Here is a 21,293-nt window from a genome sequence, read left to right as displayed (position 1 = left end):
CTTTTCCATTGCACCATGCTACTGGGATGAAGTATATCTCACAAGTATTGGAACAAAAGTATTTTCTTGGATTCTTACAAATTTAATACAGGTGGTCAAACTGAAAATGGAAGGCAAGGAAGAAAATTATCAAATGTATGTGAATCTACCAGATATAGAGAGTAATAGATTTAACACAAGAAAGAATTTCAGTAGCATTGACCAGTCACTATTCTTAGGTGACTTTCCAAAGCGCCAGCAACACAAATGCAAAGTGTGTGGGTAAAAAAGAGGGTAAACCAAGCTTCCGAAAGGTGGTAAGTCAGTGTAAGAAGTATGAAGTAAATATTGTGAAGATACAAACATAAATAACTCCAATGAGGAAAAAAGGGAGAGCTATCTAAAAATATTAATGTGAATGCATGGGGAATTTATTCATCAGCACCATTAAAAAAGATGAATGAAAAAGAGCATTATGGCTTCTGTAAGAATAATGTAGAGTGTCCCATTTTTCTGAATGAGTTGAGCTGGATGTTGATTGCCAAAGACAACAAGAAAGACTTGGAGGCTTTGGTTTGCTCTCAGCTCAGGAAAAGGAATGACTGGTGGGCAAGTAGAAATGGTGTAAATGGGTTAGCCAGGGACATCTGAGACAATGATTCCCATCTGGAAGGCAGAATAGCCAAGGGAAAGAATGCTTGTATGTAGAGTTAGAGAATTTAGGTTTCAGTCCTGGTACTGCTACTTAACTCATATAAGTAAGGCAAGTCCCTTCTCTCTCTGGGCCTTTGAGACAGCAGTTTCAGTAGCATGGCAAACTAATTGCAAAGGTTTTCCTCATATTAAAAAGGGGGTTGGACTAGATGACTTCTGAGGTTTTCTTCTAACTCTGAGCTATGATTCTGACTTTTTTTAGGTATGTTGAGGATGAAAGGAAATTCAAAGGAGGAATAGAAGTGGATGGGATAATAATTGATGAAGATAGTATGCAGAACTGGCCAACTCATTGTGTCTGTTTTCCCTGCCAATGGGATTAGTCTTTGAGCAGGGAAGGATAGAATAGATTGTTTAGTAAGGAGCTGAATCCTTGGAAGGAGAACATCTAGATGCTCTTAATGACATCATCTCTAAATCCAGAAAATTACATTAGGGATCTTGAAGTAGCTGATGTTTGTGATCAGAAAGCAAGAGCAAAGTTGTAGAATTGGAGAAATGTTTCACAATTTTCCAATAAAGGAAGAAAGTTGATGCTATAAACTTTAGGCTAGTGATCTTGGTAGATCCCTAAAATATGTTAGTAAGTGATGGCTTGCGAGTATTAGAAAGGAAGTGGTTTAAACATGGCTTCAACTAATATTTCTCTTTGGGCATAGTTCATAAATTGTTAGATCATAGGAATGTTGTAAATGTAATATGAAATATAACTAGATTTTAGCAAAGCTGTTAGTATTTGCTAAGTCTTTTATTTGATCCTGAAGGAAAATGACTGAAAGAAAATAGTTTCCTGTATACTTGGAATAACATCTATAATGGTGTCCCTTAAGAATCTGTGTTGACTTTTGTACTTTTTAACGTGTTTATTGATGATTTTGATAATGGTACAGATGGCATGCATATGAAATGTGCCAAAGATATGAGACCAAGTGTAATAGCTAACACATGCACTGACAATTTTGAATCCAAGATCTCACATAAGCTGGAATGTTGGGATGAGGCTAATACAATGAAACTTAATAGGGACAAATATAAAATTCAACATTTGGGTTCAAAAAAATCATCTTTTCAAGTACAGGTTGGAGAGATGTTTCTAGATAATTAATGTAGAAAAGAGCTGGAACAAGCAAACTAGACCTAGCAAAATGAGTTTATAGCGTGACATGAGAACAAAAATAGCAAATTCTGTTCTAAATTGTGTTAAGATAGACATGCTGTGCAGAATGAGGTTGGCGATAGTCCCAGTGTACTTTACCTTGGTCAGATCACATCTAGAGTATTGTCTTTAGGTTGGAGTGTCACATTTTAGGTATGACGTTGATAAACTTGAATGCATATAGAGGGAGTATGGCTTTGATAATGAAGATACTAGAGGCCATGCTATTCAAAGATTAATTGAAGAAACTGGGAAGAGAAGAGTTAGGGGGAATATGACAATTGTTTTTGAGTAATTAAAGACCTGCCACATGGAGTAATAATTGCCTCCTTCCCCTTCTACTTGGCCACAAAAGGCCAAAAAACAATGGGTGGAAATTGTAGTCCATAAAATTTAATCCATATGTAAGGAAAAACTTCCTAAGAAACATATCCAGAAGTGGAATGGACTCCTTTGGGGTGGATTGGGTTTATTCTTTTTGGAGGATTTTAAGTAAGGCTACATAATTATTTATCTGAGGAGTTCTATAAAAAAATAGGTACAAGTTGGACACGATAACCTTAAACGTTCTTTTTAATGCTGTGATTCTTTATGTCATAAATGGTCCAATAGACAGTGAAGTCTAATTTGTGACTGTGCCCATGTGTGGTTCAGGCAGGGAAGAGCACTTGGTCGTTGTGGTTGAGGTTAAAAAATTGAGGTTAGGTTGTTGGATTAGTCATCACTATTAATGTTGAAATTTCCAAGGATGATAGCAGGAGAATATGGAAGGCTGTGTGCCAGCTGCTAATCTGGGAGAATCATCTGGAGCTCAATAGGCAACTGTGACAAAGATAGAGATTGGTTTACATGGATTATGTGAGACTCAAAACATAAAATGTCATTGTGGGATGATGTCCTGGAAGTGGTGGTGGGGTGCAAAAGCTATGCCTCCCTACCCATGTGGCCCTTGGTATTATTGGAAATAAGAGAAGGAATAACTTCTATTGGGAATCATAGTAATAGATTTTGTGGTGCCTTCATAAGACAGCTAAGTTTTAGTTAAAGTATAGAGATGGGAGGAATTTTATTGAAAATTTAAGACTGTAGGGGATATTGATAGTAAGGTTTCCAAAAGACATGGTAAAATGAGATATAAGATAAAAGTGCTACCTAGAAATGAGCTGATTAGAATTTGGATGAAGTGTGGGAGGAGATAGTATGGATATGCCATTTGGACTTATGGTGGAGAGACTGGATAATTGTAGTTGAGAAATGATTATACCTGAAATTAAATAAATAGGGCACGTTCTCTATACAAAGCTTACCTACTCCAACATTTGGAGAATTAATGTGCCATAGAATTCAGAATGTAACTTGTGTTGTTGATGTTTAGTGTATCTGTAAAGTGCCTTTCTGCTGCCTATTCTTATTTATGACTGCATCCTCTTAAATTTTGAAATAATTGCATACTGTAATTCATTGAGGGGTAGAATTTTTATAGATCATATAGATGGTTCTTTAACATAGATTTCATAGTTTTAAGTTTATTTGCTTTACTTTTATCTAATTCTTTTTTTTTCCTTCACAAAGAACTGTCACAGCGTCAAGTAGATACATGCATTGTTAGAGAACTGGATGTAAAAATTTCATTGGCCTTGATCTGGGTGTTTGAAATCTCTGATCTAGTGCAGCTCCCTTACTTTACAGGTTTTCAGAGGTTGTAACATTGTCCAAGTGACAAAACTAGGAGCGTATTCATGACTACTGCCTGTGCTATTGCCTTTTCAATGTGGAGTTATGGAATCATAGAATTAATTGGAAGGAACTTCATAAATCATCCATCCAGTCCAACCATACCTGAAGCTTTAACCTCCATCAAAGCATCCGTTACAAGTGGTCATCCAATCTCCCTTAAATCTCCAGTGATTATGAAATTCCCATCTACTGAGTAGTGATGGGAAGCTCCAGTGATGGAAAATGCTGCCTTTGTGCTTTAATGTAGTTCTAATTATTATCTTTTTTCCTATATTAATCTGAAACCCACCTTGCTGAACTTCCATCCATTAGCCTCTGAAGTGAAGCAGAAATTTTGACCATTTTTCACAAGACTGCACTTCATGTATTTGAAGATAGCAGTCTCTCATATACCTCTCCAGTCACATCTCCACTTTTCTCCCCCATTTGTTGTGCTATAGTCTCTCTATAGTCTCTAGTCCTCTGACCACTTTGGTTGCTCTCCTTTGGTAATTTTCTAGTTTATAGAACCTTAGTATTTAGAGTTAGAAGGGACCTTAGAGATCTAGCATTCCAGTTGCTTCATTTTACTAATGTATAAACTGAGACTCAAGTTAAATTGTGAGTGGTCATTATAGATAGATGGTATATGTCAAATTGAATCTAAGTCCTTTATACCAAATCCACTTCTCCGTTTCACTGCATCATTCTTCTTTTCCGTGTGCTTCCTAAACTGTGACTGTCAGTATTGAGTGTGATGATCTACACTTGGCCTGACCAGGTCAGATGCGTAGCAGACCCACATAGGTCTTAATGAGGTCTAAGATTATAATCATTTTTTTTTGTAGTGAGATGGACTTGATTATATTTAAGCTTCTTCTTTTCCTTTGTCTCCTTTTACTTACTTGCTTTTCTTTTTCCTTTCTTCTTCTCAAATTTACATTTCAGAGGCCCTGCTCATCTTTGAATTTGTTTCACAGATGATTGAAAATTTGATGTTAGGTTTGCTAGATTGGTGCCATAAGCCTTTTTTTCTTTCAGTATATCATTCCAGACTTTTATTTGTAGATGATGAACAGTTCTCTGTTTTAATGTGATGTTCTTTAATATGCGAATTGCCTCCTTCTAGATGTTTGAAGGGGATTTCTTTCATATCTCAGTGCTGAACTTAGTAACTATATTTCTAGATGACTTAAACTTAAGTTTTCTTCTGTAACAGCATCCTGTGAATTCTGTTAATTTGCATTTTATACTCTATTTCTAATAGTTCTGTACAGTTTTGTTTTATGATTTCCTGAATAATACTTTGTAGACTTTTTAGTGAATATCACCAAGATTTCTAAAGGTCAGTTACTTTGGTTTTTAGAGTTGTTCAGTTGTTTTTCCAAACTTCTTATCTTGCTTTTGCTCTGAAATTCATTGTTCTTTATCTGTGTTTTGTTTTAGCCAATGTCTTTTTTTTTAGAGGATACATTACTTTATTAAAAATTTTGATCCTCTGTTTGGAACCCCTCTATTCTCCTCCTCATTCTCCTCCTCACAGGACTCAGATCCCCTTAACTGTTTATGTGCCTTTCGGGAGGTCACAGACTCTTTGGATTTCAGTTTCCTCATCTGTAGAAGGGAAGAGTCGGTTTCAGTGACTTCTGAATATTCTTGTTCCACTTCTGTGATCCTGAAATCCTTTGCTCTGCCAAAGATTCTGTGATATGTATTTTCCTTCAAAATACTAAAAATAATAATGACAGTGCCATTTACATTTAAGGAGGTTGGGGAGGAGAAAATGTCATGGGGAGAGAGAGAGAGGAGTAGTCAGAGGTGGAACCAGTCTAGTCTAGTATTGTGAAAGCCAAGGGAGAATCAGTCATACCAGTGTTGCCAAAAGGTCAGGGAGAATGAAGAGTGAGGAAAATCATTGCCAGTTAGGTCATTGATTACCCTTTGAGAGGACAATTTCAATAAAGTCATGGGAATAGTAGCATAAAGGGGTTGAGTAGGAGACAGGTGGTGAGGAAGTGGGAGCAGTAAGCATATATTACTTTCTGGAGGTCGTGCAGTAAAAATCAGAAGAGATGACCCAGTAGCTCTTCAGTGGTATGGGGTTTTGTTGTTGTTAACAGCATGGTTTGATTTGTCCTTTAATTTTGGAAAGACCTGAATCTGTAATAAATGTAATATATAATAAAGTACATAGCATCAGGGAATACAGCCAGTGATTAGACTGTTTATAGATAATAGAGAATGAACAGGGAGGTGAAATGACTTGGTTTTGTGAAAATTCTAGTTATTTATTTGATCTTAGCCTTCTGTGAACAATTACCGTGAAATACATCATGTAGCATTAATATAGGTTTAGTTTTGTTTTAACTTTTATTTGATTGCAATACAATTTTTTTCCTACATGTTCAATTTTTTGTAGCATGTTACTTGGTTTACAATTTCAAAGATTTGAGGAAATATTGCTATCAAAATTTTTATTAAAGTCAAAATTAGCAAAACATTTAATCTAAACTTTTCCTTTGATACTAAAGATATACTTCATATGATCACACAATTCATCATGCATTCTAGTTAAGGGAAGTTTTTAAAAAATCTGTTTTCATATTGCTGAAAAAATTATTGGTAATTTATCTGAGTTGCTGATTTATCTGAGTATTAGAAAGCTTCTATTTTGATATACACTTAAGCATCATAACTTGTTTTTATGTGCATACATGTGGTGCAATACTCATTTTTCTTTAAGTCGTTCCTTAGCAAACTAGTGCTATGTAATGTGTGTTTGTTCTCAGCAAATTTCATTCTTAACAGATTTTCTCTTGAGATATATTCAGTTTTATTTCATTTGCACATGCAAAATAGGTAGTTTCTTTTTTATTTTTCTTTCTTTTTGTGTGACTTCTTTCAGGCTATAATGCTTCTGTCATTGAACCAGTGTCATTTTAAGTTTTCTTAGAAATAACCTTTCCTGTGGCTATGGACTTCACAATATTATACCTTATTCTGGTAGAATGGAAGAAAATAACCCAACAGATGTTAAGTAGATTCCTGTTGTGTGCACAGCCCTGTACAGGGCCCTGGAAGAGAATGAAAGTTTAAATAAAGAATTCTTGCTGTCATGGAGCGCACAGTCTAGTAGGAGTACAAGTTACATTCAAGGACAATAATGATGCATGGTGAGCATAATAGAGAAGGAAGAAAAGTGTACTGGAAAGAATGGCTTGGGTCAGAAGACCCAGCTTTGCCACTTAGCAGTTGTGTGACTAAGTCATATAACCTCTGTGTTGTTTCTTTTCACCATTTTAAAAATGGTAGTAATACTTTCAGTATCTCTCTCAGAGGATTATTATAAGAAAAGTATTCTCTACAACCTTTAATGCTACAGAAATATGAGCTTAATAATTGCATTAAAGAAACATAAAACAGTAATGTGGAATAGTGGAGAAAAAGCTTTTCTTTCCTTAGCTTCCACGGCACTGTATTCTTCATTTCTCCTCCCACCTAACTGTTCCTTTCTAGTCTCCTATTCTGGATCATCATTTATCTTCTGTTTTCTAAATGTGGGGAATGTGAATGGGGAGACAGGGGGCTAACCTGTCTCCTGGGGCCTCTTCTCTTGCCATTTTATACTCTTAATGATCTCATCAGCCCCAATGGAGTCAGTTAGCTGTGTGCAAATGATTGTAAATTTTGAGTATCTAGACCTACTATTTCTTTGGACTAGGATTCCATATGACCAGCTGCCCCTTGGACTTCTGTGTCTGGGAGTCCTACCAGCATCTCAAACTCTACATGTCTTAAATGAAACATAGTATTTTTCCTCCCCAAACCTGATCCTCTTTGAAACTTCCTCATTCCTGTGAGGTCATTGCCATCTTTGTAGTCAGTCACCCAAGATGATGACTCTTCTTTATTCTGCATTCTCCATAAAAAATCAGTTTCCAAGTCTTGCTCTTTCTACGTCTACAACATCTGTCACAACCATTCTCTTAATCCATGGCTACTACCACCCTAGTTCAGGTTCTTATGACCCCTTGCCTATACTACTGTAATATCTGCTAATTGGTATATCTGGTTCCTCTCTGTCCCCTCTCCAATCTATTACATCTCTTGCCACTGTAACTTTGAGCACAAGCTATCCCCCATACAGTGTGGGGCAGCTAGGTGGTGCAGTGGATAGAGCGCCAGTGCAGGAGTCAGGAGGACCTGGGTTCAAATCTCACCTCAGACACTTGACACTCACTAACTGTGTGACTACCAGTCACTTAATCCCAGTTGCCTCATCCTGGGCTGTCTCCAGTCATCCTGATGAATATCTATCTGGATTCAGATGGCTGTGGAGGAGAAGTGAGGCTGGTGACCTGCACAGCCCTCCCTCACTCAAAAGCAAAGTGTCATCATTTCTCTGATGGCATGGTCTTCTTCGGCAACGAAGGATGAACACACATCCCCCATACAAAGAATGTACTTAAGGCTCCATAACTACTTAACTATATCCTTGCACAAATTGCTTATCTCGTATTGATTTCTATAAATTGATTGGTGAAAGGCCTTATGTTGTTCCTGTAGATGAATTGATTGAAAGAACTAAGAATATTTAACTCAGATAAGATTTAAGGGAAACCATGGTAACTGTCTTCAGTGTTGTCTTCAAGTATTTGAGGGACTGTTAAATGGAAGAGGGAAGAGACATGTCCTGCTTGATCACCCTGCTAACAGGCCCTCAGTCTTCTCATACTTAACTATCTCAATAGCCTGCTTGTTGATCAGCCTGTCATAAGTCTTTCCTCACTCCAGTCCATCTTCCACTCCGCTACCAAAGTAATTTTTCTAAGGTGCAGGTCTGGACATGTCACTCCCCTGCTTAATTCCACTGTCTTCCTGTCACCTCCAGGATTAAATATAAAACTTATGTTTGGCATTCAAAACTCTTCATTACCTATAATGCTCTGCTCCCAGTCTTCTAATGTGTTAGACATATATACTCTATCTACTCTTGAAACTAGTGACACCAACCTCCTTAGTGTTTCATATTCTGACTGAGTGTTTTTACTGATCTTCCTCATTTCTGCCCTCTGGATTCCGTATCTTCCTTCGTAGTCCCCATCTAAAATTCTACCTGCTGTAGAAAGCCTTTCCTGATCCCTCTTAATTCTAGTCTGTTGATCACTTTCTTTTTATTTTGTATATGACTTGTTTGTATGTAATTGTTTTCACATTGTCTCCCCCACTAGATTTTGAGTTCCTTAAGAGCATGGACTGTCTTTAGCCTTTTTTTGTGTGTGTCATCAGCACTTAGCACAGTCCCTCTCACATAGTAGATTTTTAAATATCTGTTGACTGATGGGCTTTTGATATAAACTATGTTATTTTAAAGTTTTTAAGGGTAAACAAAGGGCAGATACCAAAAATCTCAGACAATGCAGACCAATTACTGAAGAAAGGGACTTATTCTCAGTAGTCTCTGGCAGACATGTTTTCAGAATCTGACTTCTTTTAACAGGAATTTAAAAGTTTTAGGTAGATTAAATAGAATCATTTCTCACTTAAAAAGATAGCTTTCCCTTTAAACTTAACTCTCAAGTTCTTTGAAAACTTTTAAAATCTTAACTTTTTCTTCATATCTGTACAGACAGATTGAAACTTAGAAAAAAGGTAATAGTTGATGGCAAGAAGTTGTACTTACCTGGAAAACCCCTACCTGTGGTTTCTATTTAGGAAATGACTTTTAAAAACCTACAGCTCAAGGTTATTTTGACCTGAGGAATTATTTTGAGCAACAGTAATTATGATTTGATGAATTGACCTTACTGTTCTTTTCTCTTATGTTGTTTACTACTTTAAAAATGGTCTGATAAAAAGTATAGTTTAGATCTTAAATCTTTAGATGCTCATTATATAATAGCTTTGATCCTATACATCACTTTTATTTAAAAAGGTTTCAGTGCACTGAAAACAATTTGCAAAATACATCCATAGTTTTAAAGTTAAGTGAAGTATTTTGAAATATTTCTTGAGGTCTTTTTTGTAAATATTTCTCAAATTGAAAAAAAATGTTTAACACATTGATAACAACAGTATTTATAGTATTTACAAATGAAATGCGCTTAGAAGGTAGCTTATTCTATTTCTGGATGACTCTGCTTGTTAGGATGGGGTTGTTTTGTGGGTTTTTTTTTTTAAACCGCACTTGAATTTACTTCTTTATAACTTCCAGCTTTGTCCTTATATTCCCAATGTCCAGCACAATGAATAGGTATTTAGTATTTGTTTAATTGAGTTGAATTCTACCCATTGCTACTTTCTGCTTTCTGAGGCCAAACAGAATAAATCTATTCCCTCTTCCAGATGGCAGCCCTTCAGATATTTCAATGCTACTGTCATGGCCCCTTTAAATCATCTTCTCTAGGCCAACCATTTTTCTTTCCTTTGATCAGTCTTTGTATGCATGGTCTTGAATCCTTAAAGATCCTGATTGTCCTTCTCTGGATGATCTCTGATTCATGAATTTCCTTCATAAAATCTGGTTCTGAGAACTGATTGTAGCATTCTTTAGGTGTATTTCTAGTTTTTCACACAGTACAATGGAATTTTTACCTTCTGTAATTCTGTACCCTGTTGATCTCCTTAAACAACCAAAAATTAAGTTTTCTCATGTCATACAATTGAGCTTGCAATGTACTAACACCCTGAGATCTTTTTCAGAGGAACTACTTTCTTGCCATTCTTTCTGCTTTTCACTTGTAAAATTGATTCTTTGAACCCAGTTGTAAGATTTTACGTTATTAAATTTCATAATATTTTTATTTATTCCAGTATTCTGACTCTGTTATCCAACATGTTACCTATCTGTCATCCAGTTTGGTTTCATCCACCAATTTGGTAAACATATTTAAGTCATTGATAAAAGTAGTTAGCAGTACAGGATCAAGTATAGAGTATTAGGATATTCTTTTGATTATCTCCTTCCAAATTGATTTCAGATCATTGATATCATTCTTTGGGGTCTAACCGTTCAACCAAATCTGAATTTGCCTAATTTTACTAGTCTAGACTATAATGCTCCAACTTCTTCACAAAAATAGCATAAGAAGATTTGTTAAATATTTTGCTAAGATATAGAAAAATTATCTTTATAGCATTAATTCACTTCAGCAAGCATTTACAGAATTCTTACTGTGTTCTAGGGACTTTGGTGTGTGTTTGAGCTACATTGCTTAGCCCTGATCTGCCAGTGTCAAACTGATCTGCCAACTTTGTCAAAAAAAGGAAATTTGTTCTCTCCGTGTCTTTACTGTTGAGTCCACTAAAATGCCAAGGTCTTTTTTTCAAAAGAACTGCTATAGTCATGCCTTCCCTTTTGAACTTTTCAGCGGTCATTGACAGTGACTTAACATACCTGTTAGTGCCATCATACAGTTCATTTGGACCAAGTTACTTAAACATATCTTTTTAAGTCTGTCTTTCTAAGAGAAGACTTGTGTGGGGAGGGGAATAAAAACTTGATAAATGTTTTCAAATAATTGTAGAAAAGCATGCAGAAGGAGATTTGACTTGTACTCTTTACCAAAAAAAGAGAAGTAGGTTCAATAGATGGAAATTACAGGCATAATTAGGCTTGATGTAAGGAAAAGCTTTCTTTTTTATATATATTTTAATTTTTCCCAATTATATGTAAAAACACTTTTTAACATTTGCCTTTTAAATTTTGATTTCTAAATTCTATCCCTTTCTCCTTCTACTCTGTCATTCAGAGGGCAAGCAGTTTGATATAGGTTGTACATGTGTGATCATGCAAAACATTTCCATATTAGTCATATTGTGAAAGAAAACACAGACCAAAACCCAAACAAATAAGAAAAATAAAGTTTAAAAAAAGTATGCTTTAATCTATATTCAGACTCTATCAGTTCTTTCTCTGGAAGTGAATAGCATTTTTCATCATTAGTCCTCTGGAATTGTCTAGGATTGTTGTATTCCTGAGAATAACTACATCATTCACAGTTGATCATCATATATACAGTATTGCTTTTACTATCTAGAATATTCTCCAGGTTTGGCTCACTTCACTTTGCATCAGTTCCTGTAAGTCTTTCCAGGTTTTTCTGAGAGCATATTGCCTGTCATTTCTTAATAGCAAAATAGTATTTCATCACAATCTTATCCTCAACTTGTTCAACCATTCTCCAATTCATGGGCTTCCCTTCAATTTCCAGTTGTTTGCTACAACCAAAAGAGCTACTCTGAATATTTTTATACATGTGTGTCCTTTTTCTTTTGTTCATTCATTCATTCGTTTGCTTATTTATTTATTATTTTATCTCTTTAATATACATACCTAGTAGTGTTATTGTTAGATCAAAGGATATGCAGTTTTTTAGTCCTTTGAGCATAGTTCTAAATTACTCTTCAAAATGATTGGATCACCAGCAATGCATTAATGTCTCAGTTTTCTCACATCCCCTCCAACATTTGTCATTTTCCTTTTCTGTCATATTAGCCAAACCAACAGGTATGAGGTAGTAGCTCAGACTTGCTTTAATTTGCATTTCTCTCATCAATAGTAATTTAGAGCATTTTTTTCATATGACTATACATAGCTTTGATTACTTCCTATTTGTAGCCTTTGACCATTTATCAGTTGGGGAATAACTTATATTCTTATAAATTTGACTTGGTTCTCTATATATTTGGGAAATGAGGCCTTTATCAGAGAAACTTAATGTAAAATTTTTTTCACAATTATGATTAGTCACTGTGTATTCCCTTCATCCTATTTCCCCTCCTGTTTATCCTGCTTTCTCTCCTTTCACCCTGTTTGCTTCTAACTCCCCTAATCTGCCCTTCCTTCTCTCCTTCCCCCTTCTCTTATCCCATTTTTCTCATTTCCTATAAGATAAGATAGATTTCTGTACCCAGTTGAGTGTGTTATTTCCTCTTTTAGCTAATTCTTATGAGAGTGAAGTTCAGGTGCTCTCGCCCGACTTAATCTTTTTCACCATTTTAAAAACTCTTTCATGCCTCTTTTATGAGATAATTTACCCCCATTCTATCTCCTCCTTCTTCCTTCTCCCTGTGTATTCTTCTCTTCTTATCTCTTAATTTTATTTTTTTTAGATGTTAAACCAGCATAGTCAGCTCACACCCATGCTTTCTATGTATATGCCTTCTAAGTACCCTAATAATGATAAAATGCTTAGAACTTGCAAATATCATCTTCTCATATAGTATTGTAAATAGTTTAATTTTATTGGCTTCCTTATGATTTCTGTTTCCTATTTTACCTCTCTGTGTTTCTCTTGAGTCTTATATTTGAAAGTCACATTTTGTATTCAGCTCTGGTCTTTACATCAGACATACTTGAAGCCCTCTATTTCATTTAATATCCATTTTTTACCCTGAAGGATTATATTCAGATTTTATTGAGTGGTTCTTGATTGTAATTCTAGCTCCTTTTCCCTCTGAAATATATTTCAAGCCCTCTGATCCTTTAACAATGGAAGCTGCTAAATGTTGGGTTATCTTAACTGTGGCTCCATGATATTTGCATTCTTTCTTGCTGTTTGCAATATTTTCTTCTTGACCTGGTAACTTTGGAATGCATTTTCATTTTGGAATCTTTTTCAGGAGGTGAGTTCTTTCAATTTCTATTTTACCCTCTAGTTCTGGGATAGCAGGGCCGGTTTCCTTGATAATTTCTTGATTTGATGTCTAGGCTTTTTTTTTTTTTTTATTGTGGCTTACAGGCAGTCCAATAATTCCTAAATCATTTCTCCTTGATATGTTTTCCAGGTCAATTGATTTTCTAATGAGACATTTCACATCTTCTGTTTTTTTCATTTTAAAAATTTTATTTTATTGTTTCTTGGTATCTTGTGGAGTCATTAGCTTCCATTTGCCCAATTCTGATTTTTAAGGCATTATTTTCTTCTTTGAATTTTTGTACTTCTTTTTCCATTTGCCCAATTCTACTTTTTAAATTCTTTTCTTTAGTGAATTTTTGTAGATCTTTTTCTGTATGGTCAATTCAGCTTTTTAATGAGTTCTTGTCTTCAGTGAATTTTTTTTTTGTACCTCCTTTATCAAGCTGTTGACTCCCTTTTTATGATTTTTCTTGTGTACTCTCATTTGTTTTCTCAATTTTTCCTCTACTTTTCTTATTCGATTTTTAAAATCCTTTTTGAGTCAGCTCTTCCAGGAATTCTTTTCCAACCTGAGATCAATTGACATTTTTTCTTTGAGACTTTAAATAGTTTTGACTTTGCTGTCTTCTTCTTAATTTGTGTTTTAATATTCCCTGTCACCACATTAACTTCCTGTGGTGAAGTTCTTTTTCTGTTGTTTCCACATTTTTCCAGCCTATTTCTTGACTTTTAACTTTATGTCAAAGTTGGGCTTTGCTCCTGGGATGTAAGGGCCACTATCCTAAGCTTCAGCTGTTTTCAGAGCTAATTAATGGGGGGCGGGGCAGGGAATCTCTTAAGTTTTTAGTTCTACTAGGTGATATGGTTTAAGAAGAGATTTGTTTAGTACTCTCCTAGTCTGTCTTCTGGTCTGTGATTAACAACATGCTTTCTTTTCTGCCCCAGAACTATGATTAGGGTTCCCGCTCCCTTGTGGCTGCAAACTCTGGAATTCCAGTGCTCCTCCTTGCATTGGACTGCGACTTAGGATTTTTGACTTGGATCCACATGGGCAGTGCAGCAGAGTCCTGCAACCCGGTGCCAGCATAGGCACTGTAATCTCTTGACCAGTTGTCCCAAACTCTTACCGTTTATGGTTTTGAGAGTTGACTGTTGCCAATTCATTTGCCCCATGTTGGCTACCTTGCACAGGTGTGGGGCCTCAATCCTGACTTGTTTCTGTCTTACTGGGACACTGACTGTGCTGGACTGTGCTTCACTCTTACCCAGGTGCAACAGGCCTTTCCTGATGACGTTCTAAGTTGTTTTGGACCGGAAAATTGTTTCATCCCATCCTTTTGTTATTTATACCACTCCAGAATTGTTTTGAGGTATTATTTTAAAGTTTTTGGAGGGGAATTTGGGAGAACTCAGGCAAACCTCTGCCTTTTCTCCTGTCTTGGCTCCAAGGGAAAGCTTTTCTAACAGTTAAGGCTGTCATCTCAAGACCAACTTCACTGAATATGGAGAGTTTGATTACTAGAAGGTTGAATTTTTAAACTGAAAAATTAGTATAATACATGGTTATACAGCTTAAACACCTACTTGCACATATTTTCATTCATCTTTAATTCCTCAACTATTTATTGGGTGTTTAATGTTTACAGAGCACTATTCTTGTGAGTTGCCAGGGGAAAAATAATTTTGATAAGACATGACTCCTATCTTTATACAGATTATCTAAGAGTAAATACTACATATACTATTAAATTATTGGTACTAGTAACTTTTATATTTCATCATATGCTACTTTATATTGTTTTCCAAATCTTAAAGTAAAGAATCAGTCAGGCAGGTTGACCTGCCTGAATAGAGAGGGTTAGTGGTGTTGCATACATTGGCGATATAGTTGACTTAAGAATATGGAATAGGTCTAGAAATTTGACCAAGATGAGATTAAGTTGATAGTAATTTTAACAAATGCTGAAATTTCTTGTTGACTCATTGATTATTTTTTCCAGAAGGGCTTTTAATCTAACTTACTCAATTTTTAGATGGATAGTTTAGGCCCAGAGGTTAGATTGACCTGACCTAGATTCTTTATCTACTTAGTGGCAGAGCTGGGACTCAAATCCAGATAAACTGACTCATTCCGCTGCTTTTTCTGTGTTGCCTTCTTAAGCAGCATGTTTTCTGAAGAGCTAAGGAGAGAGTTAATGAGTATAAAATAAAGACAATGAATGAATGGAGAACATTAAGGAGATTATTGCTGTGGGAGAGGAGACTTGAGTTGGAAGCTCAGGGAAACCCTGGGAGTCAACATCTCTAGGCTGCAGGGTTCACTAATCTCCACAAAACTTTTGTCTCTCATGCCACAGAAGCCTCTTTAACCAGGAAGCTCACTCCATTCCAGGACTGCTCATGTTGGAAGTACCCTTTTTCCCCCCTAAGACCTCACTTTTTGCCTGATTCCTCCTAGAACCTCCAATTTAAGGAGCAGGCTTAGGCCAACCATGTTTTTCTTCTCCAGATACACTGCTAACTCATCTACATAGGACTTTCTCATCCCGTCTCCCAGGTTTTTAGCTCTTTTTTATGTGTTGTATTTCTCCATTGGAATGTAAATTCCTTGGGGAGAGGGACTGCCTTTCTGCCTGAATTTGTATTCCTACCACTTAACACAGTGCCTTGCACATAGTTGTTGACTGACTGATCTGAGGTGCTTGAAGCAGAAGGTAAAAGGACCAAAAGAGAACTTTGTATCTGAGAACAAATAATTCATTAAGAAGACATTGGGTCACAGGAAGAGGAGTTAACATTTTCTAGTAGCAGGGATATCTTAGACTCTTGAAAAGAATAATAAAAATAAGAGGAAGAGAACCAGAAAGTTCAATGAATAGTAATTTGATTCTCTCCACTAAGTATGTGGCAGACATACTTTGAGAGTAAGTACCTTTTACTCATTTCCATTGGCAGCAGTTGTTTCTGTCTAAATAGAAAGTTTTATGCTAACACAACTATGCCTTAAAAGCTTTATAAATATGGTAATATGCTATCACAAACTTTGAAGAATAAGCACTGATCATTGAATAGCCTTGTTCTCAAAACAGCTAAAGTGGTGAGTTAGTTTGACTTTTCACGGGGAGAAACTGTTAATATATCTTTGTCAGTAAGGTACATTAACTGTTTGGGTTATTGCATTTACTAAATTTGATTGATATGGTAGTACCCTGAAAAAGTATGGCCTGAAAAAGAGCCAACTTATAGAATAAGATTAATTTTTAGTTCTGAAAGAGAAATCATTTGATCCAATCTCTTCTTGGTATTTCTGAAGAAATTGTGATTTAGAGATGTTGTCACTAATAAAAAGATCACACATCCAATTTTGTGGACTTGGCACAAAACCTGAGTTTTCTGACACTTAACTTCAGTGACATAAGTTTTCTAGATTGTCACATCATGGTTTCCTTTTTTGTTGTTAATTTTATTAAATTTATTTTTTTCTATCATTGAAAATCTACCTTATTTCCCTCCTCTCTCCCTCCCATTGATGAAGAAAAAAACAGCCTGTCTCTGAAATGTATAGTCATTCAAAATTCATTCCCCCATTGTCCATGCACAAAAAATAAGTCTCTTGAATCTAAATTTATAACGTTTCTTTCAGAAGGTAGGTAACATGTTTCATGATGAATCATCTAGAATCATAGTTGGTGATTATACTGATCAAAGTTCATAAGATTTTCAAAGTTGTTTGTTTTTATGTAATATTATTGTTATTATATAAGTTATTCTCCTGGTTCTGCCCAATCCAGTTCATATAAATCTTTCCAGGTTTCTCTTAGACTCTCCATACATTATTTCTTACAGCACACTAGTAATCTATCACATTCATATACCTTAAATTAAATTTGTTAATAATTATTTATGAAAAAAGGACACTGGGTCATAGCCAGCTTTCTTCCATGGCTAGCTATTTGCTAGTTCAAGAATGGTGCTTGTCACAGCAAAGGTCACATGGATTAGATCCTACCCTTGGACAAATTAGCTTTCCTCCCATGGCCACTGACTGCACTCCAAATTGGCACAAAATGTATATCATTCACAAATGGGCAAATTGATTAAATACTATTTGGAAAGTAACTCATAATATAAAGCTTACTCTTCTGTTGGGTCAGCCTCATTTTTGTGTATGATAAGAAGGATTATCTTGAATTCCCTTGAATATAGTATTTATAAATAGGTGCTTTTAAAATTCTCCCACACCCCTAACCGACTTATGTCCTAGTTCAATATAAGCAATTACCTGTCTTTGGATGACAATTGGAGTGCAGTCAGTGGACATGAGGTCAGCTAATTTGTCATATCTCAAAGGCTAGTGGGTACTAAATGTTCTTTTTTGTGGCTATAAGCCTTTAATGCTTACCTAGATAATTTTTTTTAAAAGCTATGGTAGCAGCAAATATTCATTCCTTAGTAGTAGGAGTTTTGAGTATGACTTACTTTAATTTTTATTATTCCTTTGTTTTATTTTTATCTACATTTTCTGGGACATGTACTGGCACATAATAGGCACTTAATAAAAGTTCCCAGTGATATAGATGGCAATAATTAGTTTTGTGTATGAGTTAATGGGAATTTGTATTTATTTGTCTAGATTGTCTAGATGGAGTGGTGGATATAGTGCTGGATTTGGAATTTGGAAAACTTGAGTTGAAATCAGCTGTTAACAGCTATGTGACCCCAATCAAGTTGTGTAACATCTTTTAGCCCTAATAGATATGTTTATAGCTAGTACCTCATAGGATTGTTGTTGGGCTCAAATGAGATGATGAATATAAAGTGTTTTGTAAACCTTAAAGTAGTATGCATATGTTAGGAATTATTGTTGTTACTATTATTGTTTAAAAGCCTGATTTGGGAATATGTAGCTACCTTCAATCAAGATATATGAATTGAGTATCCCTTATGTACTTACCATTGAGGTGCTGTGCAGGATAAGAGGAAGCATACATTTATCATTTTGAAATTCAAACAGCTTACAGTCTGATTGAAGAAATAGTTATTCCATATGAAATATGTTCCAACATAAGCAAAAAAGTCACAATTTTTATTTAGGATAATGGTTTTAGTGGTTAGCTAGAAACATTTAATCTTTTTTAAAATTTAAAATCCATTGACTTTTTCTTAACTATATCATAGTTTACTTAGGTGATAGTTTTTTTTCAAAGTAATATTTAAAACATTTTGGATTTGCTGACATGAAGAAGTAAAGTACCTTAAAATGGAATATTTAAGATTATTTTTAATATAAATATTTAATTTTGTCTTTAATAAACATTTAATTAATAAAAATAAATTTATAATATAAATATATTAGATTAAGAGCCTGTAGTATGATGAATAGAAGGCTAACCTCAGAGCTCAGAAGACTGTGCTGCATCTGAATGTGTTGACTTTGTGACTATAATCTCTTACTGCTTTAAGCAAGGAAGATGCTGACTTGCAGTGGTAGAGTTCCCTATACAAGTGAAATCACAAGTACCTGTCATTATGGATTGGTATCTAGTTTGTGTTTTGGAATTTCCAGAAGATTAAAAAAAAAAAGTTTTCATCCTGCAAGATTAGTAATTTTCTTATGTTAACTAATGTTTAATTTATATTTTTCTTTTGTCTCTGATCTTTTATGCACAATCTATCCTGTCTTCTCCCAAATATAGTAAATGTTCAGAAACATTGCAATCAGTTTGAAAGGATTTTGAAAATTTAAAAGCAGTCCTTGCAAGGAAATGGAAAGTTATTCCTTTAGAACATTGGTTTCAAATGCTATTTTGTCTTTTCATCTGTGTTATGTACTTTTGACCATGGCATCAAGATGATGACGTGACTTGCGGTTGACTTTGATTTGAGTGAGAAAGGACTGTGCAAGGTCACCAACCTCACTTTTTTCTCCTGAGCTATCTTGGTCCAGTGGCCTGATAGTCATCCTCTTGATGCCAATGGTCCTCTTCTAGAACAAAGGACAAAAACAACCTGTAAGTGGGTAGCAGCTTCTCTCCTGTCCTGTCCTGTCCTCTGGTATTCTACCCAGGGGAAGGTACATATCGTGACCAAAAGCTGTCTTTTTTCCTTGGGATTTACTGGCTGCATTTTTTGCTCAAAAATCAAGCCTTAAACCCAATTCACTCTGGAGCTTGTAGACTGGACAAGTCTCTACCCACCCACTTAGCACTGAGTGAATGTAATTAACTAAATGGTAATTGTTTCTCTTTTACCCAGGAACCCTGAGGGTCTTCCCTTCCCAGTTTGATTTTTTTTTTTAATTTTTTATTAAAGGGGCCATAACTTGGGTAACTACTTAAAAAGGCCTGTTCATTGAATAGGTGTATCTCACTCAAAGTGAGAACGTGATAAGACCTTAGCCTGAAAGGACCAGGGTCTCACATTGCATCCTGGGCCATCGCCAGTTGTCCTGATGAATATTAGGCCACTGGACCCAAATGGCTCAGGAGAAGAAAGTGAGGTTGGCAATCTTGCACAGCCCTCCCTCACTCAAATGAAAGTCAGCTGCAAGTCATGTCGTCATCTTGATGTCATGGTCCTGTTTGAGAATGAAGGACAAATATAACAATAGCGTACTTTTGGCAAAAGTTGTTCTATACTGGCTTTCCAACTCCCAGTTTAATGGCAGTGATAGATAATAAAAAAAGCCTCAGACTTTGAGTCAGGAATGATCTGGTTTTGAATATTTCCTGTAAATTATACTGATTGTTTGACCATGAACAAATCACTTAGCTATTTTAGCTACTCTGAATTACATTTTCATTTTACCTCACAGGGTTGTTACGATGCTTAAACATGATGTATGGGAAACCCTTTGTAAATGCTAAATTGCAAATCAAATGTCAGTTATTGTCAGCAACATTATTTTTCTTATTACTCATGGAATTCTACTAAATTTGGAATCAGAGGACCTGAGTTCAAATTTCACAGCTAATAACCCACATCTTAGTTTTTCTGTATGCAAAATGAAAGGATTGGGCTAGAAGATTACTTCTAGCTCAGAATCTAAGAATCTTTTGAATTGTGATGATAAAACTGTAGTTACATTTTATACACTTCATTAACTTTAGCTTTATTCAAGTACTAAAGTTGAAAGTAAACTCAAGGATTTGGACCTCATCACTTTCTAGAACTAGCTCCGTTCTTTGTTCTGGAATTTTTCTGGTGCTTAAAATTATTTATTAATCAGTGAGTTTTGTCTTGTGAAACTGGTTGTTAAATGTTGAGACCAAACCTAAAGACTTTGTAATAGAACTTAGCATGCTAACACCTACTTTCTGCCCCCTTATTACTGGAACTAAATAGCATCCAAGGAGTTGTTGATAAAATTAATCAACAGAAGGAAAGGAATAGAAAAGAATTAACAAAAAGAAGGAAATAGAAGGGTGTTAGCATTTTGGTAACTCAATATTTTTTTTTAGTGAAATATTCATATGATTTAAACATATTGAAAAAGAAACAGTAACAGCAATGATGGCTAGCATTTATATAGCTTTAAGACTTGCAAAACACTTTAAATGTATTATTTCATTTGATTCTCATAGCAGCTAGAGGTTGGGAAGCTCAGATGATGTTTTCTTTAAAGTCTGAACCGTGGTAGAATGGTGAAATGAAGAGTACTGGAGATTAAGTTGGGAGATCTAGTTTTGATTCCTAATTCTAATATTTATTAGCTGTGCTACTATGGACAAAGCACTTAACCTTTTTAATATTTCATTTTCCTCATCTAAAAAATGAGAGTAATATTTTGTTTATTTGTCTCATAGTGTTGTGAAGCAAATTATCCTTAATTTTTAAAGTAATATATTAAATGTGACTTACTATTGATAGTTTTAAACTTTTTTTTTCTTCACCTAGGAAAATCAGTAGATCCTCAGTCATCTCGAAGTGAATCTGAAATTGTGCCAAAAGTTACCAAAATGACTGTGTCTGGAAAGAAGCAGACTATGGGATTTGAAGTTCCTGGGTAAGAGTTTAAACCCCTGTATATTTAATTGGACTTATTTGCTATTTATTCATTATAATTACATGATGTATTTTGCTTTTGA

At 35.2% G+C, this 21,293-nt stretch overlaps 1 protein-coding gene across 3 annotated transcripts in view; it reads left to right on the top strand.

The window, feature by feature from the left end:
* HBS1L (HBS1 like translational GTPase) overlaps positions 1–21,293 on the top strand; it is a 125,448-nt gene that overhangs the window by 43,245 nt on the left and 60,910 nt on the right. For all 3 annotated transcript variants that reach the window (XM_072643403.1, XM_072643406.1, XM_072643404.1), the window contains one exon: positions 21,103–21,211. In XM_072643403.1, the coding sequence (XP_072499504.1) occupies positions 21,103–21,211 (109 nt within the window). The remainder of the gene's footprint in view (positions 1–21,102; positions 21,212–21,293) is intronic.

Source organism: Notamacropus eugenii, chromosome 2, assembly GCF_028372415.1.
Source record: "Notamacropus eugenii isolate mMacEug1 chromosome 2, mMacEug1.pri_v2, whole genome shotgun sequence".
NCBI classification, from domain to species: domain Eukaryota; kingdom Metazoa; phylum Chordata; class Mammalia; order Diprotodontia; family Macropodidae; genus Notamacropus; species Notamacropus eugenii.
Note: the sequence above shows the minus strand (reverse complement) of the source record. Positions and strands in the feature narration are given on the sequence as shown.